At 40.3% G+C, this 15,271-nt stretch overlaps 1 protein-coding gene across 1 annotated transcript; it reads right to left on the bottom strand.

Annotated features, from left to right (window-relative positions):
- Positions 1-5,378: 5,378 nt before the first annotated feature.
- Positions 5,379-14,824, bottom strand: LOC142375009 (serine/threonine-protein kinase PDIK1L). The gene is made up of 4 exons (XM_075458914.1): positions 14,653-14,824; positions 13,430-14,191; positions 11,575-11,800; positions 5,379-7,217 (listed from the first exon to the last, which is right to left on the bottom strand). Exons 1-4 carry the CDS (start codon positions 14,674-14,676, stop codon positions 6,973-6,975), a joined length of 1,257 nt encoding a protein of 418 aa, XP_075315029.1. The 5' UTR covers positions 14,677-14,824; the 3' UTR covers positions 5,379-6,972.
- Positions 14,825-15,271: the final 447 nt, after the last annotated feature.

The raw sequence follows: 15,271 nt of genomic DNA, 5'->3' as shown, positions 1-15,271 counted from the left end.
CAGTAATTAAACTTAAATGACAGAATAGCCAAAAAGGTCTCAGCCTCGGAAGAAAGGTCATAACATGAGAGTGGCTCCTGTAATGTATTCCACAATGTCAAGGGTGCCAGCCCTTCCAGGGGACCCCTGATGATTGCCTTATGAGACTGTTTACCTGGCTCATTTGATCCAGCCTTTCCAATTACATCTCCATCAGCTACCTGTCTATTGAACATTGACTGAATGTTGTGTTCAGCCGCACTGTTACTGGAAAGGGTTTGTCATTTGAAAAATAGCCAGCAGTAAAGCCCAAAAGGCTCATTTTGCCAACCTATGTCTCATATAGATTCCAACTGCATGGGGTGACTGAAGCTGAACGGTCATGCACAATTTCCTGGATGCGGCCCCTGCGTCGGGACTGTGTTGGTGTTGCAGTCCTGACGCATTGAGGAATAGGCCGCATTCGTGTTTCCCCTCCATGCTTGCTCACCTCTGCTATCAGCTGTGAAATCTGAATGGGCTCCCCCACCCCCCAGCTCCCTGCCTCACATTCGCCGAGTCTGTGCTGAGCTGATTTGTGCTGTATTGGAGGCAGTTTGCTCTAATCTTCACTGCAGCATGAGCAGAAGTGATGAGAGTTCACTTAACTGAAGGTTACAGGGCTTCTCTGAAAAGATTTCTACAGTGAAAGAGGAGAAAGTGCTGGAGGTGTTTTGACTGTTTGCATCTCTAGATGCAATTATAAAACTAGATTTACACTCTTCACTACATGTTGAATGATTCAGCATAAGCATTCCTGTTTTACAACAATTTCACATATTTCAGACTTAAATTATACTATTAATCACAAAGGGAAATTAGATTGTTGCAATAAATATTATTGATCATCAGAAAAAATAGATAAATACTAAATAAAGACAAATATGTCATAATGTAAGGCTATTGTAGTTTCAGGAATCAATTCCTTTAACTGTACTTTTTGCAGCCTAACTGAAGTAGCCTCTGAATGAAGACACTCTGACATTGAGTCAGCATGTTGTTTTGAGATTGTACAGTGTTGTCCACTATGTTGAGAAGTTTGTGCAGCATTCTTCCTACAACTAGCCCATAAGCAATAACCAGCACAGAAAAAAAAAGTTGTTTGTTCATTTCTTTGAGTCATTGGCTCTGATCCTGCGAAGATCAGATGAATGTAAAGAAAATTAAAGAACACCTAGGAATGTGTAGCCCTTCAACACCTTTACCTCTTTTCACTGTCTGGAAAGAGTGTCCGGTTTATTCTTGATCCTCCCAAACGCAACAGTTGGCTTTGTTTTTTTGTTTTTGTTTTTCATATTTAAGATAAAGCGATTGTTCCATCAACATACAATTGTTCCCAGTACACAGCTTCCTGCCCAATACTAACATCTCAAGTTGTACCGGAACTGTGGTGTGCTGGGTGAAGAGAAGCAATGAGGATGCAGTTGTTATATTCAGAAAAACGGCGTTAAAGGCAAAGATCAGTAATAGTGACCAGTTCAGTTTTGTAGCATAAAAACACCTGAAAGCAAAATAGTCATAGAGGTACATGGATATATAATAAAACAATCACTCTCGAGATCTATGCGTCTTCAGATCTGTCTTTAAAAATGTCCATCCTCACTTATAACAAAATAATTGGTCTATTTGTTAAAGTTTCCATTTGATTTAGCATAATTTTGACATTATGCTTGTATTATGATTGCCATTATGGTGTCTAATTTTTCCACTTGTCTAGAGAAGAGGGAATCCTCTTTCTTGAGCTTTCGTATGGCAACTATTCAATATGGCCTCCTACTGTAATTAGCTGATGCGAAACAAAGATGTTGTTGAAGATATTACTACTGAACGTTTAACATCAACTCCTTGTAAAAGCATCCTGGGGTCCGTTTCACGTAGCAGGTTCAACCAACTCTGAGTCTATTCCTGATCTCTGAGTTGATCTACTCTGAGATAGAAAACTCTGAGTTTTCGGTTCCACAAACGCTGATTTGAGTGAGGTTAATCAACTCTGAGTAAGTTCACCTTGAGTTTAGCGCGTGCACCACAACTTTAAAAAGCCAGCATCAATGGAGCCCCGATTCGACGAGTCACCTTGGCAACGGGGAAGAGGAAGGGCTACGTTTTTCACCAACCTTGAATTGGAAATCTTAATGCGCTCATACGGCGAGTTTCAATACGTTTTTAGAAATAAGTGCAACACCGTTGCAGCAGCAAAAGTGTAATTTTAAATGTAGTCCTTTGCAATCACAATAATATTACAGGGAAACTGCTTGAATGGTAGCCCATTTATTTCATTTAGGTGCAATCTCGCGGGGGAGAAGCGCTCTTGGCAGCAGTTTAAGATGAAATATAAAAACATTGTTCAAACAGGTGAGACCTCGGCATGGAGGTACCTCATTTTGATCATGTTTTACACTGTAAAATAAATATTAAGTGGCTATTTGACTGTGCAGTTATTTTTATTCCCAACATAGGCCTAATGCTGTTTTCACACACATAAACTATGTCGTCTCATCTATACCATCCATCCATCCATTATCTATACACCGCTGAATCCGTCAGTCGGGTCGCGGGGGGGCTGGAGCCACTGCGGTCCCGCAGTGCTGGAGCCTATCCCAGCAGTCAATGGGCAAGAGGCAGGGTACACCCTGGACAGGCCGCCAGTCCATCACAGGGCCACATAGAGACAAACGAGACAAACAACCATGCACACTCACAGTCACTCCGAAGGACAATTTAGAGTCATCATCTATATCATGTTCTATTAAATAATTAAGCCTATTTAAACTAACACAGACTTCTACTGAGCCAACAGAAAGAAGGCAGATGCCCGTAAATCGGGTGGTGGCCACCACCTCTAACGGGAGGGCAGTGGCTGAGGGAGTCCACCCCCAAGACACGAGTGCCTTTATAAAATAGAATAGGCCTATATAGCCTATGTCTTTTTTAAGCCTATTCATACAAATATTTATTTGTCTTTTATGTCTTTTTTTTCTTTTGTCCCAACACATTCTGATAGTGCCGCTCAAAAAGACAATTGTCTGTAAATGCAAAAATCTATGCGCGGTCTGATAACCATCTCCCGACAAATATTTATTTCTCTGCGCAGTAATGCTGCACCTTCATCCACGGGATCGTTGTCAAAAGGACATCATGTTCGTGAAAAAAGTTGCCTCCTACTGTGCCTAATGGACTTATAGAAGTAGAAGAACTCGCTCTGCTGACTGAATGAATGAGGAAATCAAATGGCGTGTGTGGCTGAAAGAGGGCGGAGACAGAAAGAAACTCAAGGTTTCTTGAATAAAACCTGGTCCCGACCAGGTTAGGTTCAGAGAGTCTGTTACTCCGGTAACTGACCGTGAGGTTAAGTTACCTCTCTTTGTGGAACGGAAAACTCAGGGTTTCCCTCATTTCAGGGTTAACCTACTCAGAGTTTTCACTAAACCTGCTACGTGAAACGGACCTCTGGTGTTAGTACTTACTAAGTCATTCCCTTTTAAAATGAGCCACAAAAAAAATAAAGACTACTTTCCAGAGTATGTTTGACCTCTTTTGTGATTAAAATGCACGAAATTGCATGTAGGAAATACAAAATTTTCTGGGGGAGGACCCCCAGACCCCACGTAAAAAAGAAAGCCCTAGGGCCTCCAACAACCCCTTTGCCTAGGGCCCCCAAAATCCTAGAAACGGGCCTGGTACTTAGCTAACAAAATATTTAGATTTCAGAGAATATTTTTTTTAAATTTTTTTCCACGTAGTGTACATGGGGTTTCTGTTTGAAATGCCTTATTTTATCTTCTGTCTCTTAAAAGCCTCCTGAAGGACCAGCCTGCTCTGGACCAAACTAGCGACCTGGCAGGTATCATATAGGTAGTTGATGTAGGTGAGCAACATGACAGCCTGGAATATGGAAAATGTTTCAGGAAGTTCAGCAACAACATACTCTGCAAGAGAAAACAACTTTGATGTGAACTTTGTGTTTCACACTTTAACACAAAAAGAAATGTGCGAGTGCCCTTTCGACCTTTTCTTTTCATGTTCCTTCCGCTTGATGTTGGTGTCATTTGGAATTGCTACATCTAAATTTACTGCCTTCCTCTTTAGTTTGTCTATGACCACAAAGTCCAATGGATCAGCCATCTCCAGTTTATCAGTCTGGGTCTGGAAGCCCCACAGCATCTTAGCACTTTCATTCTTCACCACCTTTGGAGATAGCTCACACTTTGACATAGGGACTTCCAGCCCATACTCGGCACAAATGTTGCTGTACACTATTCCCGCAACTTAGTTATGGTGTTCCATGTATGCCGTACCTGCCTGCATCTCACTTACACATTTATGCCATGACTGGAAGGTTGGTGTAGTGATGTCATCGATGCACTTGAAACAGATCAGTTGTTTGATTTCTGCTCAGGGCGTGCCTCCAGAAACCTTGGTATTAATATGAGTGAGAGACAGAATAGAGGCCATGCCGTCTCCGATGTTGCCCCTGTTAATGAGGTCTGTGTCAGGTGTACGTCCTTGTAGCAAGTGAGCGCTAGAACAAGACATTCATGGACTATATTAAGGAATCTCACATTGTTGGAACGATACTATGCCATTGATCACTGTGAGAGGGGATAAATGTAAATAAATACATATATAATATAAATATATGAAAGAAAATAAGATATAAGAAGAAAAAAATCAAAGCATACATTCTCTATAAAGCATCAAAGTCAGTTCTGAAGGTTTTCATGAATCAATATTTGTGCTTTACAGCTTACATTAACAGGGCAGTGAAAGAGTTACTCGCTGCAATCTCTCTCCTTGTACATAGTAGCTGTAAATTGATCCCTTCCTAATGCAATTTCAGTTTTGAGTAATGTAAGTACAGATTCGTCAAATCAAGTTGGAATCCTCCAAAGATTTTCTTTTTAGCTCTAAATTCTCTCCTAATGTTATTCCTCTAAGCAGCTCAGCAAGGAATTGAGGGGATGTGGTACCTTAAAAAAAAAAAAACATCTCAGACTGCTGAGGCCTCATATCAGCTAACATTGAGATGCAAGTAATGTTTTTATGCCTTAAGATGTACTTTTGTGCTCATCTTTAGACTTTTTTATTTTTGAGAGATCAGATGTGTCAAACGGTCTTATGGAGCAGAGCAGAGGGGTTAGGGGTTACCCAATCTGCCCTTCTCCGTCTGAACTGACACTGCAAAGCACAACAGCTGCATCACAGACTGAGAAAATAAATGGGTGGTTGCGTTGCATTTGTATTTCATTGTAGTGTAATTTTGCAGGTCACCATACTGACTTAAGCAAGACTACAAGCACGTGTTTCACATGAATCACAAAACAGACTTCACCACCAATCATTGTTTAAAATTTCATCTTTATTTAATTCATATTCCATTTAAGAGTTTTTGGACACATTCCATGTTGTGATTTCAATTCAATTCATTTTTATTTATATAGCGCCAAATACAACAAATGTCATCTCAAGTCACTTAGATAATAAAGTCCAATTCAAGCCAATTGGAATTCAATTAATTGTAATCATAATTATTCATAAAATAATCCAATTCATTCATATAGAGCCAATTCAAAAACAATTTCCTAGCTAAGGAAACAAATAGATTGCACTGAAACTTTTTTTTTCGGTCCAATCTCCAATCTCTACAGCATACTTTTTCCCAAGCTTGTGAAAACAAAACTTAAGTAACTGCAAGTCTGTGACTGAGATCGATGATCAGTAATAAAGGGTGTAGATGCGGCGAAGATATGATCGGCAACATTCCTAATGCCTGGTTTTAATTTCCTGTTCATAAGAGGATAGTATATCAGTGATCATTAGTCACAGTGACTCTCATGCTGCAAGCTCTTTCAGTCGTAAGCACAGATCCCCACAAAATATACTGTAACTTAAGTCTGAAACAATTTTTTTTTGTTGTACAAACTGGTAAAATGATCAGGAAAAGTTTACAATAAAAATAAGCTCCAATCTAGAAATTTTCCAGCAATATTGAAAAAATAAAAATAAAACCACACATGGAACAAATAAGAGGGGAAAAAAATGCAGACACAAAACAGGAAACTAAAACTCTGTTGCAAAGTTGTGATGCAACATCCCAACAAAATTACTTTAAAAGTTTAAGACTGAATTCTTTTTACTCTTTGGAAAGTTCTCAATCACATTTAGCTTATGCACGTGTACTTTATTTGAAGAAATACTGCCACAAGCTGCAACAATACAGTGTAGACATCAATTAATATAAATAATTAGTGTTGCAGTTATTTATGGTAGGGCTTTATACTGATCCTATGTCTCGGTGAATGCTACATGGAAATACAGTGATATTATCAGGGCAAACAACACAAGCACAAACTTTAAATATCAGGCATACATATTTCTTTATTTTCTTTTAAAAACAAGTAAAAAGGTTCGATGTCCACAAAGAAGAAAATTAAAACCCAAGTTAAAGGAGATATGACGCACAAAACACTGCAAGACAAACAGCAGCAATCCTCTGTAGCTCAGTTCAATATTGTTTTCAAGGATTAAAATAGATTTTCTATGTCAAGTATTCAAGGCAAAGCGCCACAGCATGCTTACAGGAAACACATTAGGTCCCACTAAATCTCTGCGTGGATTTGTTTGAACATGACTGTGTTTTATAAGCAGAGGGTTTGAGGTCAAAGGGACCAGTTTTGACAAGAGAATCTCAAAGCTTGAGTGGACCTCTGCTAGTTAATCCCCGTTTTCCCTTTATGTCACCTTCCACACTGTTAATAACCTGAGCTCCTGTTTCCATGAAAGAAAAAGCACCTGTAAAATCCCATGTTATACAAATATATTATCCCCGCTATCCTGAGACAGCAAAGCGGCTATTGTTGACACCTGCAGGAAGAACTGCAGTCAGAAGGGTCCAGAGTTAGTTTCATCATGGCTACAGTGGTCATAGCCATTACAGTCTCTTAAGCGCACTTTGTGTCAGTGGGAGTCCACCTTCAAAGCAGAGCACACTCTGGCCTCCAGCTGGTCTGCTGGGGGCCGAGCATCCGGGTTTGAGGCGAGCATGTCTAAAAGAAGGGTACACATGGCTGGACCAGGAGAGGGCGGCAGCGGGGGTGCTCTCTTAAACTTCATAGGGATGCACAGCTGAAGGTCAGCATTCTCCCACAGAGCTTCCCCGAGCGGCATCAACCAGCCCGAGCGGCCCTTGCACACGTAGGCACCTACAGAACAAACATTTGAAAAAAAAACAAAAAAAAAACAAAAAACAGGTAAGGTACCATCTGCAAGCTTCCTGTATCAAGAGACTGCAGGGAGTCTCCCGCTCTCAGTAAATGCTGGTTTTGCAAATCGTGAAAAAGATTTTAATACTGGACTTTGATTCTATTTGTGTCAAATGCATGAGGTCTTGATTCACCGTGGGTCATACTTGGCTCTCTAGCTCTTGCAAAAGAGCATTTAGAGTAAACCAGTGCGGGTTTAGAGTGCTGCAAGTCGACATTTGACAGAGGAGGGGGACAGTTGATTACAAGTGGGCACACGCTAACACATGCAAAACCACAGTACCAAACTGTGGGAATGAGCTTGTTGTGTGCCGTAAAACAAGGGACACAAACCATACAACAGAAATTAAATAAAAAGGAGCTAATATTTCCACATCTAAAAAAAGTTAATTAACTAAAACAAGGTCCTGAGATTGTTATTGCTTTTCGTAACAACAAGCAATAGTCTGATAGCATAGACCTTACTGGCAGTCCATATCTCTGTGTTTTGTTTTTAAGGCAAAACTGCTTGTTTTTGAGCAACATTTTATAACACTGTCGACAGTGTTATAAAATGCTGCCTGCGCTGCATCTGCCAATATGTTTGTTCAGACTTGCCAGGTTGGGCCATGTTTCGTTTTCTTCCTTCCACAGCAGAGAGGAAGCCACAGTTCTTGTTCTTGGCTGCTGATCAGAATAATTAAGAGAGCATAAGGAAAACTCTGGCCACTACCAATTTGAATTTGTCATTTGTCAATGCTTGACATTTCTTTATACTAAATGATAAATTGAAATAAATTTGCAGGTTAATGAAGAGAAAAGATTTTTTTATATTTTTTATTGTAAACCTAAAATATATGAACTGCCAAAATCAAAGAGGATTATCCATGAAGATAATTAAAAATTCCTAAACTGGTACTTAATCTCTTGGTTACTTGTAGGCCCTCAAGCACTTTGAATTGCCTTGTGTACGAATTGTGCTCTACAAATAAAATTGCCTTGTCTTGCCACTAGTAGAACTATTTTAATGGTCAGCACTGATTCTTCACACTGCAGGTGTAGTCTTTGATGTAAAGCTAGTTATGTTGTAACCTGAATGAGCAAAAAGCCAACATGTATAGGACATGTCCACTGGAGAGACACTGGATACTGGATTCTGCTCTTTAGCCATCATTCTTTCCCCCTATCCTGCCTTGTCTAATAACTGTAGATTTGTGCATCTTGAGGGAGGATGACGTTAAATAATGGACCATTATATCGACTGCAAAAAGCCTTAAGCTGGCTCTCCCCATTTTCTCATTCAAAAGAAAGGATTGGGGCGGTTAAATTCCTTTTTATGTTAAAAATCTACTCAAATTTCCCCTCTCCCACCAACATTAACCCTGTCAATAAGCCTGATGAAGTCTCAGCGACTCAAGCAGTTTTGCAGGCACTAAATTCGAAGATAATGGTCCATATTCCCCAGCCAGCTACTGTGGTCAGTCCCCATTTTTGTGAATGAAATGAGACATTTGTATTACAGCCATTTCATTTCTCCCTGACAGTGGAGCGCAGAGCAGAACTGAGCTGCAGCGCTCTCATGTATTAAGACATGGTGGGGCCACATGTGGTTTTGACAAGAAACCAGGACAAAGAAAGATGAATCAAAATTTCTCTTTACAGAACTGCACAGCGAGTGTGGGCACGGTGCCTTTCCCTACTTGTAAATTCACTACAGAGATTTGCACATCTTTGCAGTGACTAGACCTGATTATCAATTTCGCTTGCAAGATATATAATCCAAAAAATATGTGTGATTAATGACAGTGTCATTTAATGCTAGTTTTAGAAACTACTATAATGATATTAGCATAATAGGGAAAGTATGCCCTTAACCCTGAAGAATAATGAAATAAAACCGCACACAATTCAATCATTGTAAATATTTTAAAAAAAAATTTGAGCTACTTGACGAATTTGAATTTGAATCCCCCATTGGGGCATAAATAAAGTATTTTTCTATTCTATTCTATTCTACAACCGAAGTAATAAATGGAGAATAAAATGCAGGGTTGCACGTTGTGAGCACCATATTGTGAGCGACAGTCTCCTGTTATCTGAGCCACTGCTGTTGACTGGTTAGATTTTGTTTATTATGGCTAAAAGTTAGTCAAAATTGTTCAATTTGATGGAGAATGGGGAGTTGGAGACAGGAAAACAGAGGGAAAATGTACTTTACTGAGAAAACTCGAATCGGCAGCCAAGGAACAAGATGAACCTCAAAGATCCACACACTCGGCCGGACCCTAATGCGCCACCTTTGATTTACCTCTAGAGTCCTGCTTGTAGCAAACTAAGTGAATGCACTGTGCAGGTTTAAAGGAGACAGACTGTAAGTAAATACTGTATGTAAATACAGGACATACAGTTGTATGGAGGGAACATTCTTGTTTTTTTTTTTTTTTCTTGGTTGGAAGGATTTATTTGGTGTTTGAAGTCACTACCAAAATATCTCAGATCTGCAGCCGGGGATTTCTACGTCGCCCTCCCACTCTGATTAGCGATATCCAGTTTCATCATCGAAATCTCCCTTCAACTCCAAATCATGCTGCAATCGCTGGTCCACAGAAGTGTGATGTTGAAACTCTTTTGCTCTTGCGTTTTGTTTTTTCTATTCACATTTCACTTAACTTAAAAGAAAAAGAAGAAAAAAAGTATGGCTTTAGCATTTCAAACTCAAAAAAAAAATTTTTGTCACCCAATTCAACACTAAACCAGAACCAGTCAGTACTAAATTAAACGTACCCACATAAGCAATAGTTTTAAAGGTCAATCTGTAAAACTTAAAACACAGAGAAATGATGCAACAGTGAAGCTCAGATTTTAGGGAGCCAGTATAAGTAACAGGATTTTTGACTGGTGTACTGAATGGCCAACTGGCTGTTGCATTACTCTATGTGTGGTGATGTGTTTAAGCAACACATGGCTCACAACATGGTTGTGTCTCAAAGAGGAATAAGTACCAACTTTCAGTGATCCAAGTGTAGAAAAAGGAAATGTGAGAGAATACAATCAGTTTGAAGTGTGAGGAAGTGTTAGGTTATATACTGAATGCCTTTTTCATATGATAATAATGTGCTTCAAAGGTTACTGAGTAATTCAGATTTTCTCAAAAGAGGCAGACCATGTGGAACAGAACAGTGGAGTGGAGTGAGTAAGTGGGTCACACTACACCCTAAAACAGACTGATCTAAAAAGAGGATGAGATTTGTGGTTGAAAGGAGAGTTGCCTGTGAGCATTTGGCCAGAACTTGCCACAGACATTTTATTTAGACCTTAGCAAATGTGTAAAAAAATCCCAGATCTATCAGTCTTTGACTGTCATCTACGTGTAACGTCAGCGTCACATTCTCTGGAAAAAAAAACTCTTGGGTTCCGCTAACAAAACATTGTGCTGCAGAGCCATTCATTCCTTAACAGGCAACATGCACCCACTCCAGTTTCTAGAGTGGTTAGGACATTTCATAACAGAAGCTTTTAGGTTAGCCGCATAGCCACTTTTGTGAGATTGTTTATAAAACAAAGTTGATTTATCAGCAAGGTTCCCGTTAATGGGCTGTCCTCCCACGTTCATCTTACATCCAAAATGTTCCCACACCAAACCTAAGGAGTGAAGCTCTAAAACCAAGTCTATTTCGGCTTTTCTTCCAAACTTTCTAACTGGAATTGGGCGGTTTTCTGGGGGGAAAAAAACAGTTAATTATCTGTAAGAGTGTCTAGCTTAATGTATAATACAGAAAAATAAAGTATAATTACGTTACTCAAATACCAACTCATCTATAGTGTTGCAAAATGTAACCAATCTTCATTGATGTAGGATGATGCGATATCAATGCACTCCATTATGGCCCAAACGTGGGTAGAGGTAATAGAACAAATACAAAAGAAATTACACTTTGCCACAGACACTGCTCAGATATATGCTGCCAACAGCACCATTACTTTTGTAGGGCAGAAGGCAGAATTCCATACCGTCAGCTTGTATTATGAATTCAAGGTAATACAATCCATATCAACATATAAATTACCTGAATCATCATTCATCTCTTCGCCATTTAGACTGGTAATTGTACTATCCGTGGGTGATGAATGTATGATGTATAGTCTTTGACATTTTTAATATGTACCAGTTCATTAAGTCAAACTTGATTCGGTGTGACACTTCATCAACCTGTCTGACCCCACACTCAACCTCTGCAGCCTCTCTGCGAGCGCTGTGACCGGTGAGGACAGCTGCTTGTCATGATGTGCAATGTTGGCGTCTCTTCTTTACACTTACCCAGCTGCTCCTGCGTCGCCCCTTCCTCCAGAAATGTGATTCTCTCCAGGACAGCCCAGAACATCACGCCCAGGGAGAAGATGTCCGCCTGTGCGGTGTAGCTCAGCCCGCCCCACACCTCTGGAGCCATGTAGAAGTCAGAGCCACAGGTGGAGGAGAAGTGCTGCCTGGTCCGATCGCCATCCATCATGCCTTCACACATCTTACTCAGACCAAAATCTGCCACCTTGAGGGCGAGCGGGGAGATTAATTGACAGAGATACACAATATGACTCATGTCAGCACATAGTTTCAGCACACTTTGCTTAAAGGACAAGACCGTTTTTTTGACATTGGGCCCTTGATTTCACATTATAACATGATGTTCTACTCACCCCTGCTTGTTGTTGGTAATTTGGAGCTGTTCCGAAGATATTCGAGAGGCGTCTGGCTGCTCTCTTGAGATATTCGGCCATGAAACGGTTTCCTATGGGCAACGTTATACAGGCACAAACTATGCTGTTTATAATTGATTAATTACTGTACACTAGCACTGATAACGTGGAGGTGCGTCGCTTACTTAAAAAAATCCGGGTTACTGTAATTTTGAATTTTTGTCGTAAAGTGGGTGTTACTGACGTCATCATCGTGCTACTACCACAGACAAACACACACAGACTTTACGACAAAAATTTGTGCCTGTATAACGTTGCCCATAGGAAACCGTTTCATGGCCGAATATCTCAAGAGAGCAGCCAGACGCCTCTCGAATATCTTCGGAACAGCTCCAAATTACCAACAACAAGCAGGGGTGAGTAGAATATCATGTTATAATGTGAAATCAAGGGCCCAATGTCAAAAAAATGGTCTTGTCCTTTAAATATGTAACTCCAAGACATTTTTTTCCCCTTTTAAATCTTTAAGAGTCTGCCGACATGGGCTTGCTCTACATGTCAACATGTGGAAAACAAATAATCAGCAACTATTTGTATAGTTGATAAACAAAGTCCTTTAACTGTTGATTTTGCCAATTCAAGCTTCTCAGAAACTAAGTGTTTTCTGGTTTTTGTTAGTCTTCTTTGACAGTCAACTGAACATTCATTAGTTTGGGTTTCGTGGTTAGGATAGGGATTTTCTTCGTTTGCTTTCTATCATTTTATTGCCATGATAATTATAAAAAAAGAAGATAATTTGAGAATGGTAATTCACAAATAATTAATTAATTGAAGAGAAAGCCATTAGAATTCGATTTTCATGTGATTTTGATAAGAAAAAGGGGAGTGGGCTCAGTGTTGTGGTGACAAAAAAAAATTCAAGCTTTAGAAAACATGGCGCTGTAACAACTGGCTGCCTACTTACCCCCCTCCATTTTCTTTTGAAAATGCCAAACATGTCAATGTCTCAGCATCTCAAATGCCACATTATTTCTATTAAGCAAGATTGAATATCTTTTGGTTTTGATGACTGATGACTTACCTTTGGCTTAGGGGAAATTTTAACAGACCTTTTTCACGACCCCTTGATGTTTTGTAGATCAAGCGATTAAATTGAGAGGTTGCAGATAAATCAATAAACAGAAAATCAGTAGCTGCAGCCCTTATCTAGATTACTGAATCAAAACACAAATACATATCGGCCTTTTCAAGGGCTTATTTTGATGTCCAAGAGTCCAAGATATAGATACGTTTGGCATTTCGATTTTATATCAGCAGATCAGATTTAGCTTTGTTTTGTTTGCTTCTATGATCTGCAAAGAACAAACATTCACTGAGAAAAAAGTACTGTACTACCCTCAATTCTGAAAAGTTAGTTTCCCTAAAAGTGTGATGTCACGATATGAGAGGAAAAAGGTGACACACCACAACAATATGCCTACCTTAACAACAGGGCCTTTTGGCGTCACACAGACCAGCACATTGTCAGGCTTCAGGTCTCTGTGAGTGATACCCAGACTATGCAGAAAGGCCACAGCACTGCAGAGCTGTCGCACCACGCTGTGGTTACGCTGGGCATCTGGGGGCCTGGAGAGCAGGTACTGATTCAAGTCACCTCCATCACAGTACTCCATCACAAGCCACAGTGCCAAGCAGGGCAGAGGTCCAGGCTGCTCTTCCTCCCTCCGGGCAGATCTCTTCCTGGCTCGGTTTGGAGGCCTTTGTGGGGTTGTCGAATCAGATGTACTCAATTTAGTCGTGTCAGGGAGCTTAGCTCTCACCTGGGCAGTGTTTGTCCGATCCTGAAGTCTAGAGGCAGAGTTAGACCTTCTCTGGGTGTTGGACTGGACGTTGTTTCTTTCCTGACTTTGTGGCGCTCCAACCACACTGCCCTTTAGCACACTCTCAACTAGACGCAGAGGCAGCTTCCCCGGTCTTAGAGGCTTCAGGGTCCTTGGTCCGGTCTGCACGAGGCAGCTGTGGAGGGCGATGACATTGAGATGGTTCTTTGCATGGCCCATGGCTCTCATGGCCCACAGTTCTTGCAGGTATAGTTCAATACACTCCGGGTTGCTGCAGGGGAGCCGTTTAATGGCCACCCTGTGTCCTGTTTTGGTCATATGGCCCTCAAAGACGACACCATAACTGCCTCGTCCAACCTCCTTCTCTAATGTGTACAGCTCTTCCATCTTCAAACTGTCAGTCTGACAAAAACAAAACAAGTTTTTTTTCTAGCATGATCAATACGTCATAGATAAAGAAAGCCTGTATAAAGTGTCTGATGCAGTGTCGTCATAAAATTAACTAATATATGGACAACTCTGTAAAACAGCAGGTAAACGTTCAGGGGTTCTAAAAGCTGATCATGACATTGTATAGCTTGTCACAACTATCTAACTTCACCGCTGTGCTACTGCTAACTTTTTACTCGCGGTAAATACAAAACAAATCTTTAACCGTTATTCATGGGTGATGTCAAGATGATCATAGGTTTTCAGATGAAAATTTAGAAACCATACAATGATTTAAATGTTCAAAGTGACCCTCGAGACCAGTTAACTTTCTGAGCGAGTTAAACATAACACTGACTGTGACACCTAGTCAAAAAGGGAAGAGAAACGCAAACCTCAAACGTTCTGATCTGTTATTTTGATTTCCAACTTACCCACGCGAGAGCAGTTGATATCATAAAGCCTTACATACGCGAGGTACATAAGTGACAAGCCGTTTCGTCGATTTGCTCTAGCCTTGTGTCAGTCTTTGACAATCGAATAAAGTTAAATAACAGAGAAGCGACGGTCAACAAACAAAACAGACTTCCGCGTCTAATTTCGGAACGTCCCGCTCAGCGTAAACGTGCATCATGATTGGCTACGGTTTGTAAGACGCCTTTTACGATTGGTTGGGAGCAGAGCTGGTAAAAAGATTCGAATTGTTTAAACCAACCGACAGTACATGGCTTGTTGTGATACGGCAATGAACAGAAAATGAAGGGACTATACAGTAGTTGACGAAGAGCTAGTGTCCACAAACGATTACTTTACGTCATAATAATACATTTAAAAACGATAAAGTGGCAATGCCTGATAGCTCAAACACGTTTAGAAATGTTATCTTTGCCAAAATGCTTTGACATAACACACCCAAGAGATTATTTATTGTAGCAACTGGTCTTCGGTCTATGGTATTACACAGAGACGATGGTGAAGTGCAAAATTGTTGTGTTGTGTAGGTAGGGTGGCTCAGTAAGTTGAGTGGACTTCTTTAAGCCAAAGATTTGATGG

This window comes from Odontesthes bonariensis, chromosome 24 (genome assembly GCF_027942865.1).
Source record: "Odontesthes bonariensis isolate fOdoBon6 chromosome 24, fOdoBon6.hap1, whole genome shotgun sequence".
Taxonomy (NCBI): domain Eukaryota; kingdom Metazoa; phylum Chordata; class Actinopteri; order Atheriniformes; family Atherinopsidae; genus Odontesthes; species Odontesthes bonariensis.
Note: the sequence above shows the minus strand (reverse complement) of the source record. Positions and strands in the feature narration are given on the sequence as shown.